This window comes from Lemur catta, chromosome 1 (assembly GCF_020740605.2).
Source record: "Lemur catta isolate mLemCat1 chromosome 1, mLemCat1.pri, whole genome shotgun sequence".
In the NCBI taxonomy this organism is placed as follows: domain Eukaryota; kingdom Metazoa; phylum Chordata; class Mammalia; order Primates; family Lemuridae; genus Lemur; species Lemur catta.
The window spans coordinates 31,150,833-31,165,289 of NC_059128.1; the positions used below are offsets into that span (position 1 = coordinate 31,150,833).

At 53.4% G+C, this 14,457-nt stretch overlaps 1 protein-coding gene across 1 annotated transcript in view; it reads right to left on the reverse strand.

Annotated features, from left to right (window-relative positions):
* The window catches only part of PLEKHH1 (pleckstrin homology, MyTH4 and FERM domain containing H1), a 51,711-nt gene that overhangs the window by 8,199 nt on the left and 29,055 nt on the right, over positions 1-14,457 (reverse strand). Inside the window, 15 exon segments of the mRNA XM_045565290.1 lie at positions 637-792; positions 1,338-1,515; positions 2,024-2,121; positions 2,459-2,635; positions 3,691-3,803; positions 4,618-4,726; positions 5,114-5,296; positions 5,689-5,769; positions 6,718-6,879; positions 7,231-7,317; positions 8,783-8,893; positions 9,934-10,076; positions 10,305-10,455; positions 12,304-12,395; positions 13,098-13,176. Coding sequence (XP_045421246.1) covers positions 637-792; positions 1,338-1,515; positions 2,024-2,121; positions 2,459-2,635; positions 3,691-3,803; positions 4,618-4,726; positions 5,114-5,296; positions 5,689-5,769; positions 6,718-6,879; positions 7,231-7,317; positions 8,783-8,893; positions 9,934-10,076; positions 10,305-10,455; positions 12,304-12,395; positions 13,098-13,176 — 1,920 coding nt within the window.

Sequence of the window (14,457 nt, forward strand, 5' to 3'; positions counted from 1 at the left end):
CGGGCAAAAAAGTGAAACGCTGTCTCAAAAAAAGAAAAAAAAAAGAAAGCAGACAAGAGCCAAATACTGAGACTCATCAAGTGCTATAGCAGGTTCCTACAGACACTTAACAACCCCCATGGTACTAGTCCCAGGCCATAATACAACATTGGTATTAAATCCCATTCAAGGGCCTTTACTTGCAGGAGTACCATAAGGACCTACCTCTTAAAATGTGGCTGAACCTGTAAGCATGGCATGGGCCCCAGCAGAAAGAGTGAAAGTGAGGTGCTGGTGTACAACAGGGTGCCTGGTAGGTGGGCAGATGTAACTGGCAGCAGCTTGGTGGGGCCTCCCTGTCCACACGCTGAGCTAAGAGGCTTCCCCCCTGGATGCTGCAGAGCCACTTGAGGGAGGCAGGGTGTGCAGATCTTGTTTCCAGAGACGGGGGCACACAACAGCTCAGCTTTTCTCTGCATGCCCAGGTACATTTTAGGATGACACAGGAATGCCGACCCAGGCAGCACCTTGGGCTCAGCACCAAACAGGCTGCTGAACAGTCAGGCACCCGCTAGACGGGCTCTTTCCCCACCACCAATATCTGAGCTGGGAGGGGACTCGGGAGGGGCTCAACTGGCTTAGTGGGGAGGCTGTCACCTTGACACTCCCCTGCAGGCAGTGTTCCAGATCCCTGCCGGAAGGATCGTCTGTGAAGAGGGCAAAGCCAGAGTGGGATGACTTTCTCATGCCTGTCTCCTGGTTCAGCCGCTGGAGAAACTCATCAACTGTGGAGGAGCCGTCAAAACCAACCACCTGTGGGGGGAGAGGTGATCTGTCCCAGAGCAAACTTCCTGAGAGGCGCTCGCCAGGGCTAGTGGAGAGGTCTGAGCAGGTGGAAACGAGCAAGGGCGAATGCAAGAGGCCAGAGCAAGTCACATGCAGAGGGCCGGTGCATGAGGGATATGAGCCTGCCTACTGGAAACTGGCTTTGGACATGAGCTCAGTCCCTCCTGTACTAACAGTATTTTGGGGTGCCCTTTCTTATGTCACTTTCTTGGTCAGTGCCTCAGCTTTGCTGTCCATGCAGTCGGTTCAAGAGATCTACTTCCGGGGCACCAGTGAAACACTTTTGTGATTCAAGCTCCTTTCCCCCTACATAGTGGCACTAACCACCCCAGTCCTACCCCCCCAAATCCTAGGCCCATCTCCTTTGCTAATTTGCCTAATAAGAATCTGCCAATGACATTTTGGGCTGGATAATTAAAAAAAGGAGCCTTGGCACCCACCTGGCCCAAAGGTATTCTCCTCTGGGACAGTGATAGGAGACCCGGGGCAGGGAGCACGGCCAGCCTGCTCACCTGGTAAGTCCCGTTGGCAAAGTGCACAGGGATGCTGAAGGGCAAGGAGTGGTGGAAGGGGTTGCGCAGCAAGATGGACACCACTTCCATGCGTGATGGCCTGGCTTCCCGCTCCCCGGTCTGCAGGGTCCGCTCCACTGCCCGCTGGCAGTAGGTGGCATACTGGCCAGTTTCATTTCTAAAAGGCAAGAGAAGTAAGACAGGACTGTTAGGGACTCTGCTCATCCTGCCACCTTGGCACCCTGGGTCCCTACCCAGACTTAGCCAGGACCAAAACTATAGCTGGGGCAGGTTGTGAGAACAGCCCTGAAGACTCTGGTCTGGGTGTTAACTTGTCATTCAGGACCATATGCAGCACGCTGCTGGCATGGGTATTTTCTTCCAGAAACCAGGGGACATGGCAACAGAGAATGAGCATTTGGGGACAATTTAGGGGCAATGTGGTTCACATGAGAGCTGTCACAATACATCCATGGACACATGGATTGGTGTGCAGAGAAGCCGAAGCGTGCCCAGATCACCACGTGCCTATTTGTGTGCACAATGATGGGTGAAGTTTCCCTGACCACTGAGCAATCTCAGAGGGCAGGAGCAATCTGGTCTGTCCCAGTCTCCCCTCGTCCCTCTTACTCCTGCCACAGTCGGCAGTACTTGAGTGACAGAGGAAAACAGCCAGGTTCACTCACCTGGGATCTGCGTGGCGTTGGAGCTGCTGTTTGACATACCAGAGGACGTGATGCTGGGGCAGGAAAAGTGGGGCACACAGAGCCAGGAGCTGCCAGCACTGTCGGGGACACAGGCACAGGGGGTGAGTGCTGGGTCTGCAGCGCCACCTGCCCTCACAGCCCCAAACTGCAGAGCCTTCAGCACTCTTTCCCCAAACCAAAGCCCGGACTGCTGTGGGTCCTGGGATGGCCCAGTTGGCCAGGCTGACCCAGAGCGGCAGCCACCCAGTCTGATGGTGCACGGATAGCATGGCCACACCGAGGCAGCTTCAAGCACCCAGGCACCCGCCGCCTAGGCTCAGCGCATGCCTGCCCAGTCACCCCCGCCCGCCTTTCCCACCTGGGCAGCCCTTGCTGTCGGCTCCTGTCAAGCTGTTCTGCGCTTGGGAGGCCCACCTGCATGAGGGAGTACTTCTGAGGTGGGCGGCAGCTGGTCTGCTTCATGAGCTGGCAGTAGATCTCGCTCTGCAGCTCAGGGTGGACCAGGCAGACCTGCAGTGCGGTCTGGGCCAGGGACACGTGGTAGTCCACCGAGGCAGCTTCCACAGGCACGTTGATGAAGAGCTGGCAGGACTGGGAGGGAAATGACAGTGAGCACAGGTAGACCAACAGCCCCCGGGTTACTGTCCTCTCTCATAGTGGAATGGGGTCTCTGACTCTAAGCAGAGAGGCAAACAGCCTGGGCCATCCTCCCAGGGCTCAAGGGATGCTCAAACTCACAAGAGACAGCCCTTTCTAAAACAGAGCACTCTTACTGCTTGAGAGCATCAATGCTTACTGAAAGGGGCTACTTTGGGATAGAATCTTTCTTTTTCTTAATGTTTCCATTACATAAGCAAGATAAATTCATTTTTTTCAAAAATAGAAAATTCAGACAGGCACAAAGAATGTTCTAAAATGGGTCAGGGCCGGGCGCGGTGGCTCATGCCTGTAATCCTAGCACTTTGGGAGGCCAAGGCGGGTAGATCATTCGAGGTCAGGAGTTTGAGACCAGCCTGAGCAAGAGTGAGACCCCGTCTCTACTAAAAATAGAAAGAAATTAGCTGGACAACTAAAAAAAATATATATGTAGAAAAAATTAGCCGGGCATGGTGACGCATGCCTGTAGTCCCAGCTACTCGGGAGGCTGAGGCAGGAGGATCGCTTGAACCCAGGAGTTTGAGGTTGCTGTGAGCTAGGCTGACGCCACGGCACTCACTCTAGCCAGACAACAGAGCGAGACTCTGTCTCAAAAAAAAAAAAAAAAAAAAGCAGCAATAAAATGGGTCAGAATCTCTGAAGTCCAGAAGCAACACAAACCTGGCCTTTCCTGCTTTACTACAGGAGGGGGCTCCTCAAGGGAGAGTTTCCATTGGCATTTCCCAAGGACTTGTGCATGAAGTTCCAGAGCTTCCTCCCTCCCAGGGAGAGGATTACATTCTTGCCACAAAGGAAGCAACGGGGACCCTGTGGGAGTTTCTGTCCCTTCTCCTCCAGATCCCTCTGTGGGCCACCCCCCCTCCACCCCTGACTGCATGGGTCTCCTCCACCCGAGCATCACCACGGTGGGCTCAAGCTGCTTCTGGCAGAGCCTGAGCAACGTGGTGTTGGTGCTGCCAGCGGTGGCCTGAGCTACGCTCCCTCTTTACCTTGAAGAGCTTGAGGGCCTCCGTCTGCAGGGCCTCGGAGGGCAGGGTGGTGAGGGAGGTGTACAGCCCGTCTTTGCTGTAGCACAGCATGGGGTGCCTCCAGAGGGGGGAATCTGCCCAAAGCACAGCACCAGAGAGCAGCAGCAGTTACCACCAAGGAGGATCCTCACCCGCCACCTACCCCAACTTTAATTTGTGGGGAAGATAATTGTTTATCTGGAACACATGGGTTGTGCTGGGCTTATCCTCCGCAGAGTGGGGCATGCAGGTGTGCACTGCAGTGAGCACACTCCCAGCATGGCTGCACAGGCAGGTGGCCACCGCCTTCCTCGCAGAGCTGCCACAGGGGTGAGTGTGCCAGGTTGTGGGTGTCTGAGTGCAAGAGGCCGTGTGCAGGGCAGGACCCTTAGGGTGTCAGGTCTGGGTGGGGGCGTGTCTGAATCGGCCTGAGATAAACAAGCCTCGGAGCAGTAGGAAAGGGATGCTGGGGGCCGTGTCCCTCGTTAGTTCCTCAGGGCCCTGAGGATCAGTAGCAAAATAAAGACCCCAAACAGCCCAGGTTTAGGTTAGCCTGATGCCCATTTAGGCTTCCTTTATTGATTAACAAACTCTAACTACAGATTAACCAGCTACCTTCTTTCCTCAACCCTCTGCCCAGCCAGCAAAGCTGCAGGTTGAACAAAGTAAAACATTTACACAGTCACTGGAAAGTCTGCTTCCCAGATAAACTCCCTGAGATTCAGAGTGGTCACCTCAGTATCTTGGCCAGAGACAGAGGGGCCCTAAAGTTGGGATGGGAAGTCCCCCCTGAGGCCTAGGTGTCCTAAACCCACCTTCATGGCACAACAGTGCTTTCTCTGGGCTCTAGACCAACAGTCACCCAGCCATTTCCTCCCACCCCAAGCAGTGATGCCACCCTTGCCTTACCTGGGTCTCCCTCGCCATCCATCAGTTTTCCAATGAGCTGCTCATAGGCAGTGCCCACCTTGGCACTGCTGCCACCTGCAGCCACTGTGAGGTGATAAAGCCACGTATCCTGGAAGAGGGTACAAAGCCACCAGATGGGGATGGCTGGGAAGAGTGGAGGCAAGAGCTCCAAGAAGGGCACCTTGAAGGGGCCAAGCCCATGGCAGGGTTCAGCTAGTCTGCTTGGCACAAGAAAAGGCCAACAGTCTCTAAGAGGAAAGACTCAAGATCAGGTGAAAACGAACTCAAGTTTCCAAGTTTGTGGTTTTATCTCATGGCCCCAGTGAAGAGAAGCTGGTCATTGGGAATGAATTCAATATAAAGGAATATTCCCACTCAGAAAGTATTAGTTGCCAAACTGTCCAAGAAGGAAACAAAGTTGAATTTTGGGAAGCTCACGGGAAAGAGAGAAGGAAGATCAGAGGCTTGGCCATGGAGGCCCAGCCCCCTTCCTTACCTTTTCATGCTTTGTGCCAATGAGGAGGTAGGTGGGGCTGTGCTCTGGGGGGTGGATCACCAGGGTGCAGTGGGAGGAAAGCAGCCGGCCGGTTCCTCCACCCTCATAGTCCTCGTCTGAGTCACAGGATCGATCTACTTCCGCTATGCGCGCATCCCGCACAGGCAGATGGCCCAGGGGTCGCTGCAGATATGAGCCTTCCGTGAATGGGAGGGCCAGTGGGGGATGGGAGAGTCTCTTCTCTCTGAACGCTTAGGCTCTGCAGGGCTGGCAAGTGTGGATATGGACAAATGACCGCATGGGGAGGTGGGCAGTGGAGACTGCAGCCCGCCAGCCAGGCTGGGAGCAGAATGAGGCCTGCCTAGAGAAGCACCATGGACCACACAGGCACAATTTGCTGGCCATGTGCACTTGGCCACGCACTCTGGAGGGATCAGCCAACTGGCTTTTGTACTTGTCATGGGGTTAGGTGGGGTAGAGGGTAAAGTTGGGGACTTCCATCAGGGCATGGAGCCACAGCAATCTGCTATAGGGGGAGCAGGAGAGTGAGTGCTGTCAGGAGGTGGAAGAAATACCTTGTCCTCATGGCTCCGATAGTAGTAGAAAGTTTTCCCAACGAGAGCACACCAGACCAGCTTGGAGTGGCCATGCTTCACCTGCGAGACAGATATGATCCACATTATTAGAACCAGGTGACCCTGGACCTACAGTCAAACTCAGGTTCTTAATGGAGATGCCACTCTGACTCCCTGCTAATGGAACCACGCCTTTTACATCGAGGGTGCCATGGTGTGCACGTGGCACCCCAGTGCCCTGTGACCTGTCATTAAACAATTAACCACGCCAATCAGACATCCCCCCAGGAATATGAAAACAGGAAGAACTTGCTGGTTGGCGGAGGCCAGGGTTGTCAGGATGCCGGAGGGAGGCAAGGGCCATGGCAGGGAACAGAAACCACACACAGGCAGAGGAGGATGACATAAACACAGACTGAATGAGGAGGCAGAGGCAGACAGAGCGAGCCTGCGAGCGCTGAGACTGCTAAGCACGAATTGCCTTGGTTAGTGATGGCCTTCTGGTCTAGTTCACATGCTTCCTGTTAACTTCCCTTTTCTCGGAGTTACCAAGTGTTTCTCTGCTCTTTGCAACCAGAAGAGCCCTAACTCAAATGTCTTCAGGGCAGGCCGGGGATCCTGCAAGTGTGTGCATGACCATACCTACCTCGTCTGGGTCTTTCCCACTATTAATACGGGAGTGTGGTGGGTACAAGGTGGGGGTGGGAGCAACCCCTTACGACCTCAAAGTGGGGACAAGACATTCCTATCCCTATTCTGTCTTGAAAATAGTTTTTTTGATTTTCAAGAAAGCCCAGACAAGCAGTTGGATAGAACACTTGTTGTTCTAACAACCCTGATCTCTGTTTCCAGGGAATCGTTCACCATCACCTTGTGGTCATACCATGTTTAAGGGCCAACCAGCTAATCACTGTGAGGAAGCTCCTGGAGAAAGGAGCCTTGTATAATATAAGAAGGGGACTCACCACCCCTTGGCACTCCCACTCCTGGCTCCCCTGACGTTCCTCTGCTGTCAGCCCCACACCGTACCTTGGTCAGCCAGCCCTTGACTGTGGGCTTGGTGCCACCCTGAGGCAGGGCTGGAGACCCAGTGGTCTGCACCTTCAGCAGGCTCTGAAGCACCCGGACCCACTCCTCCAGCAGGCTGGGTGAATCAGCCGTCAGGTAGTAGGTTTTCTTCTCGGAGATGAGCTGTGGAGGGTGAGACACAGGGCCAGGGGCAGCAAGACAGGAGGATGGAATAACCAGGACCTGGCTCTGGGGTGGCCCAGACCCTGGAACCCACTGGGCCTTCCTTCTTTCTACCCTCTGGCTCCCTCCCTTCTTTTCCTCCTCCTCTTCTCCCTGTCTTTCTTTCCTTCCCTCCATCTCTCACATTCTGTCTCCTCTTCCTTTCTCATACTCACAAACTAGGATTACACCCAAATATTGATGTCATGTCTTTCCTTTATGCTCATTTTGCCCCACCTTTGTCTCAATCACAGCCATATCCAAACCCAGCACCTCTTCAGTCAGCATACTAGCTGCCAGGAGCAAGCTCACCTGGAATGTCTGGGCACCCTCCCCTCGAACAATTTGACAATGGGAGTTCAGATCCACTTGACCTTGAGGTTTCCGGATGACATCACTCTGTAAAGGAAGGAAAGGGAGGAAAGTGATTGGAGTGTGGAGCCTTCCCCTTATAGCCTTCTCCAGGTCACAGGCAAAGGGGAAAGTGAGTCCCAAGATTCCTGGCTATGTCATGGTGGGTAAGTTATCATAGATTCTGGTTCTATTAATAGCTAAATGGAGCCTTAAGTAGAAACACGGATCCTTCTGACCCAGGCCTCAAAAAGGATAGAATGTGACCAAGCTCAGTGGCTCATGCCTGTAATCCTGGCACCCTGGGAGGCCAAGGCAGGAGGAGTGCTTGAAGTCAGGAGTTCGAGACCAGCCTGGGCAAGAGCAAGACCCCATCTCTACTAAAAATAGAAAAAATTAGCCAGGCATAGGTGGCATGCGCCTATAGTGCCAGCTACTCAGGAGGCTGAGGCAGGAGGATTGCTTGAGCCCAGGAGTTTGAGGCTGCTGTAAGCTGAGCTGATGCCACAGCACTCTAGCCCAGATGAAAGAGTGAGACTCTGTCTCAAAAAAAAACCCCAAAGAAACAAAAAAGGATAGAATGAGCCTTTAAAATTGGGTCAGAAGCCACCTGGTTATTACTGAACTATAAAGCCCTTAAATTCTTTCTACTACATTCTTTATACCAAGTATGGCAAATAAATGACATATACATTACTATTAGTACCCTTTCCAGTGTCACTGCAGACATTACCAATCAATCACAGCATGCTTTCTCACTGAGCAACACAGGCCCAGAATCCTTAACATGGTGTTCCTGACAGTCACTGCCAGTCATCTGGAGTTGCACAAGAGGCCTTTTACCCTCTTTAAAACGTTCAAATTGGTTCTTCAGGGAGGTCCCATCAAACTAGTTCCTATATCCAAAGCTCCTTAATGCCAAACAGTGGAGGAGGGAGGTTGGAGGAGGCAACGAACTTGCCTGTTATAACAATCTAGATCAGTGGTCCCCAACCTTTTTGACACCAGGGACCATTTTCATGGAAGATAATTTTTCCACAGACCCTGGCTGGGGGCAGGCTAGGGGGATGGTTTTGGGATGATTCGAGTGCAGTACATTTATTGTATGCTTGATTTCTATTATTATTATACTGCAATATATAATGAAATAATTATACAACTCACCATAGGTTGGGAACCCCTACTCTAGGTGACGTGAGGGCAGCCTGGGAAAGTTCTTTTACAGAACCGGGCATAGAGGGAATCAGCTTCTGAAGGAAGAAGGACTTGCCAGGCCAACTGGCCTAACTTGCCTTTGCCTGCCTCCGCCTTATTCTGTCGTGAGAACCGGTTACCAGCCTCCATCCCCGTGTGGGGCTCAAAGACTTGGGTGCCCAGTCAGGTGGTCTCTCCCTGCCTGCCGGACCTCACCCTTGTGGCCTTGGGCCGCACCTGCCCTCCCCATCCCACCTCACACGGTCCAGCGTCTGGGGTGGGGTCCTTTTGACTAGAGTGCCGGGGAGGAGGCTCTCACCGGGGACTTGTAGTACATAATCTGTCCCTGTCTCAGGACAAACCAGCGCCTCTTCCACGTCTTCACCCGGCTCCCCATTTTCAGCAGGTAGCCCGACTTCTCCAGTGACTCCTGAGGGGTGGAAGGGTGTGGGGGGAAGAGGGCAACAGAAAGGGGAAATCACTGGGCGCCCCTGGACATCCCACAGGCCTAAATGGTCCAGCTGAGTCACGGCTTTGTTATCAATGTTTAAAAGAAAATTACTGAGCACCTACTACATGTATTTTCACAGCGCCATGCCCTGCTAAGGGTTCAGAGGGGCCTGAATAAAGCATGGGTGGTCCTGCCAGGGAAGAGCTCCCACGATGGTTGGGGAAGACCTCGCCATGAACAGATGGGCTGCAAGAGGGAGAGGTGGGCCAGGGAGGACTTCAGGAAAGAGCCAGACCTGAACTGGCCTTTGAAGGAAGGGCCAGCCTCTCCCCGGAAGACGGGCTGAGAGGAGGAAGAAGACAGCACAGACAGGAGAGAGGGCGAGGCAGTCTGGGAACACCAGGCACATCAGCCAGGCTGGCGGAGGATTGTGGAGGGGGGAGAGGAGGACAGGGCAGCAGAGAGGTGTGGGATGAGGGCTTGGGAGTTGGGCAGATCCATATTACTGCCAGCCATGGCAGGTAGTAGCCCGTCTCAGAGCCTCAGGCTTCTCATCCATGAAATGGGGTAATAATCCCAAGAGGATTGTGAGGACAAAAATGAGACAAGGCAGGAAAAGCACTGAGCACAGTGCCTGGCACACGGTGAGAGCTCAGTAAATGTCAGCTGGAGTTAGCATTGCAGGGTCAGAGTGGCGATCAAACAAGGTCACATATGTAAAACCTGTGGGGCTGTGGGCCATGGTGGGCTCTCAGCAACTGGCTGTTCCTGGTATGCCAAGGAGTTCACTGGGCTCGCTCTTCCCTGCCTCGTGGAGTCTGCGTGTGTCTGACTCCATAACTGTACAACCCCCCAGCCCAGCCCCAAGCCCCCTCCCTCCACCAAGCCCAGGGACCCCGTACCTCACACAGCTGCTGCCTGTGTCTTGTGCTGAGGGCCCCACGCAGCCTCTGCTGGAGCTGTGCTCCCACCCGTCCCCCCGGCCCCCAGCAGCCTGTGGGGCTGTGCTCCCAGCTCACCCCGCCTAGGCCCAGCCCGTCGGTGGAGTAGGACGAGGTGCGCTGCAGTTTGTGCTCAGGCTCTGAGTAGTCGCTGTCCAGCGAGCAGGCGTCTGGGGGGATGGCGTAGTCTCCCTCGGAGCTCAGCGAGGACATGGAGACGCCTTGCCAGGGGAGGAGGGGTCATGGCCCGGGTCCGACACCTCCCAACTCACACAGCCCGGGAGCTGCAGAGCCTTCCCTGCCCACCCGGGATCCCTGAGTCTGGGGGAGGGTGGAACTGCTGGGGGTCACAACACAGATCAAGCAGGGACCCCTGCACTCAAGTGCCCATGGGAAGAAGTGAGGGGCTCCTTGTCGCTACCCCCCACCCGTGCTCCTCTCCTCCATACCTCTCTTGATGGCTCGAGGGCTGCCCAGTCCACTGGTCTTCCTGGACTCGGAGCAGGGGACCGAAGTTCGGAAACTCGCCTGAGAGCTGCAGTCGTCATCGGACCCAGAGGACTCATCCGCAAGGGGCACGTTGCTGATCTGGGTGGCTCTCTGCAAGACAGGACCCTCCCCCACTGCAGCTCACGCTCTGGCTCCAAGTACTGGATGTGGCCGACACAGCCTGTCTGGGGCAATGGGGAGGCTACTGCCCAGCCAGGGCTCTGAACACACTGTTCCAGCGTAAGTTCCCTCAAGTTCCCTCCTGGCCTCGCTCCTGTGTCATCACCTCCAAGCTTCTCCTTGGGCCTCCCTCCCCCAGACACCATCCTCTGGGGTCCCCAAAGCAGGTGCCCCACCCAGACTGAACACCTGCGTGCTGTGACCCTTGCTCTCTGCCACTAGGGGGCCAGAAAACCACATCACAGGCCAAGCGTGGGGACAGGAGCTTTAAAAATCTGTGGAGTCGCGCAGCGGAAGTGTGCTGGGCCCATAAAAATATGTGGGGACAATCAATGAGAGAGCATCTCGACTGACAAACATTTAAAATGACTGACTATCTCAGAGTTGGTGAGAGTATGGAAAGAACATGGGAAACAGGATGCTGTGGTACCTAAGGCGTTTTTAGAAGGTAATTTGGCGGTATCTGTCAAAAATTATAAAATATGCATATAATTTGCGCAGAAATCCCACCTCTAGAACTCTGTCCTACAGAGATATGTATATGTAAGTTCACAAAGATATATTTGTACAATGATGTTTATTGCAACACTTATTTTGGAGAAAAATAGCAACACGACCTAAATTATAATCGTTGGAGGAAAGCTTACAATAGTTAGGGTGCATCTATACCAAAGGCACCAGCAGCCACACAGAGAGAACGGGCGCTTCCACTTCCAGCATATGGCTAGGTGAACAATTAAGGTACAGGTGACATATATATGATCCCTCTTGTGTGCACGTGAGAGAGAGAAAGAATATGTGCATATTTGTAAAGGCATCAGCAGGCCTTACAGAATAAAACACTAAACCATTAATGATAGTTGCCTCTGGGGTTAAGAATCAGGGAAAAGCAATGTGAGAGGAAATTTTGCTTTTGGTTTTTTATTCTTCTATAAAAAGTTTTAGGCCAGGCGCGGTGGCTCACGCCTGTAATCCTAGCACTCTGGGAGGCCGAGGAGGGCAGTTCGTTTGAGCTCAGGAGTTCGAGACCAGCCTGAGCAAGAGTGAGACCCCATCTCTACTAAAAATAGAAAGAAATTATATGGACAGCTAAAAAAATATATATATACATATATAAAGTTAGCCAGGCACGGTGGCGCATGCCTGTAGTCCCAGCTACTCAGGAGGCTGAGGCAGTAGGATCGCTTGAGCTCAGGAGTTTGAGGTTGCTGTGAGCTAGGCTGACCCCATGGCACTCTAGCCTGGGCAACAGAGTGAGACTCTGTCTCAAAAAAAAAATAATAAAAAAATAAAATAAAATAAAAGTTTTTATCAAGTATTACTATTATGATTGAAAAACCAATAAGAGACAAAAGTGTGTTTGAAAACATCATGTTGCAGTTATATCTGATTTTTGTTTTAAAAAAATAGGCAGTAATGTTATGGGCATACATGTTTGAACATATCTAAACAATTCTGGAGGGAGCCCCGCTGCCCTCCAGCACCTGGCGAGTGGGACAGACTTGAGAAAAGATGGAGAGAGGTGAAGCAGCCATAGGTTTAACCCAAACTTCTTACTTTGGGCACATTCATACTGATTCAAATTTTTGTAAATGTAGAGTATTTATAACAACAACCTAATAAAAATAAATAAGACAAAATGACAGATGTGGGCTGAGCTCCCTGAGCAGGGTCACCGTGTGCAGAGGCCTGACCCTAGAGCCCCGCCCAGTCATTGCATGCCGAGACCAGGGGCCTCTCTTGGAGGGGACACCCCCTCTTTGCACAGCAGTTTCTTACCCCCTTCAGTGCTGTGTAGACAGGCACGGTGACATTCTTGTAGATGAGGCCAGAGAAAGGCCCAGGGGATGCAAGGGCAGGAAGGCTTGAAGCTGAGCAGGGAAAAGGGGATGAGATTAACTCAGGTGGTAAAACCCGGGAAGGGTGTGGCGGAGGCAGAGGACTAGGCAGACAAGGAGGAAGGGGAGAGCTGTGCAGACAGCGTTCCCTCCAGGAGCAGACCAGGTGACGGATCTCAGGCGGGTCCGAGCCCTTGTTCATCTTCTCTTCCTCCTTTCCATTCTCTTTGACTTCCTTTGGGGACCGTGGTCCCCACGCAGTAATAAAACCCATCACAATGGAATCGAAAAGCCTCGCCCCTAATTATCTTATGCTCCATGAGGCTTGCGCTGTGTCCCACTCTTGCCAACGTGAGTTACTAATCATGCTGCTATGGGGCTCTCCCCTCATGCAGGGACTGTGATTCAGAAGCCAGTGGGTGGGGCTCATCTGGACCAGGGCACTCGGGGCTCCTCCTACCCGCAGCCTCACCCTGCAGAAGGAAGCCTGTGCGGGTGGGAGGCTGGGCTGGGGGACCCTCCAAGGTCCCTTCCCGCTCTGTGATGAGCTGAACCTGCACGACTTCCTTTTCCCTCCTAGGCAGCCCTTGCTGTGATCCCACCTGAGCTTCACCTGTTGGGGAAGGGAACAGGGTGCCAGGCGACCCTGGCCCTGGTGTTGCTCAGTCTTTTCCCTGCTTGCCGACCCTTCCTGCCTTGGGCGTTTGATCCCTTCATGCCTCACTTGGGACTCACCACAGCAGGCAGCGATACTTTTGGGAGACACGTCTGAGAGCTGCATGCCCGATGTCGCCACAGCGTAGATCCGGCTCTCCTGGAATGAGATGTCCCAGGTGGGTCAGGGCCCAAGACTGTGCCCAGCCCAGCCCCTCCAGTGTGTGCAGGTGAAAACATGGCGCTGGAGGTGGGCAGACCTAGGTCCACATCCAAGGTGGGCCAGTGACTGGCTGAGGAATCTTGGTTACCTCGTGTCTGAGCCTCCTTTTCCTCCACGGAGGTAGTACTTACCTTTCAAGCTGCTGAGAGAATCAAATGAAATAATTAACGTAAACATTTAACACCTGGAATATAGTCAGTGCCCAACAGATATTCATTCCCTTTCTTGCCTCCACCCTTCCCCTTGGGGCAAAGGAGGTTCAAGAGCAGAGGGGCTCAGTAACCTGTTGCTAGGAATCTTGCCTGTTTTAGAGACCTTCGGGTCTTAGGATCTCACCCTAGAACTTGGGGGTGTTGATAATGACGAGGTCAGGGCCACAAAATGAGGGCATGTTTTTTGTTATTGTTGTTTTCTTTTTTTTGAGATAGGGTCTCACTCTGTTGCCCAGGCTGGAGTGTAGTGGTGTCATCACAGCTCACTACAACCTCTAACACCTGGGCTCAAATAATCCTCCCGCCTTGGCCTCTCAAAGTGCTGGGACTACCAGTGTGTGCCTCAAGGGCATGCTCTATTGTAAAACAGTTGTTTGGAACCCAGAACTCTTTTTTCCTACAGTAAAAATGTTATACCATATCATGGTTAGGCTTCAGGGCCAACCTACAAAGCCTGTTTAGCCCAATGGGCCACCAGAACCCCAATGCAGAGGACATTCTATGGGGGAATGCCCATCCTAAGGGTGCCTGGCCATCTGAGGCAGGCCACAGCCTGGGGAGCTTTTTCTAATGGCTTTGATTGCTCCCCAGCAACCCATGAGGCCCGCCTATGCCTTTCCATATCTGTTTTCTTCACTAACCCTAAAGGGAAAACAACAGTCTGCTCAGGTGACTGTGAGTCACAGAGGCTGACTAGGGGAGGTGGCCAGCCTTCAGAGGAATGCCATGCGGCTCTGGGAGGCAGCTGGACATCCTGTCACCACAGGGCCAGCTGGGCTGGGGGATGGGGCTGGAAGGGAGGTGGGCTACACTCTGGGGGGTTGCCCCAGAGGGGAGCAGCAGCTCTGGGGCAAGTGGGGGAGGAGGTGGGGCTGGCGAGTGCTATGATGAGACGCTGAGATAACTGGGCGGGGGGAGGTGCAGCAAGGTATGAGGAAGGTGCCAAGGAGGGGCGCTGTAGCCGGGCATGGCATTCCTGTGCTCACGCAGGGCAGACATGCTGGGT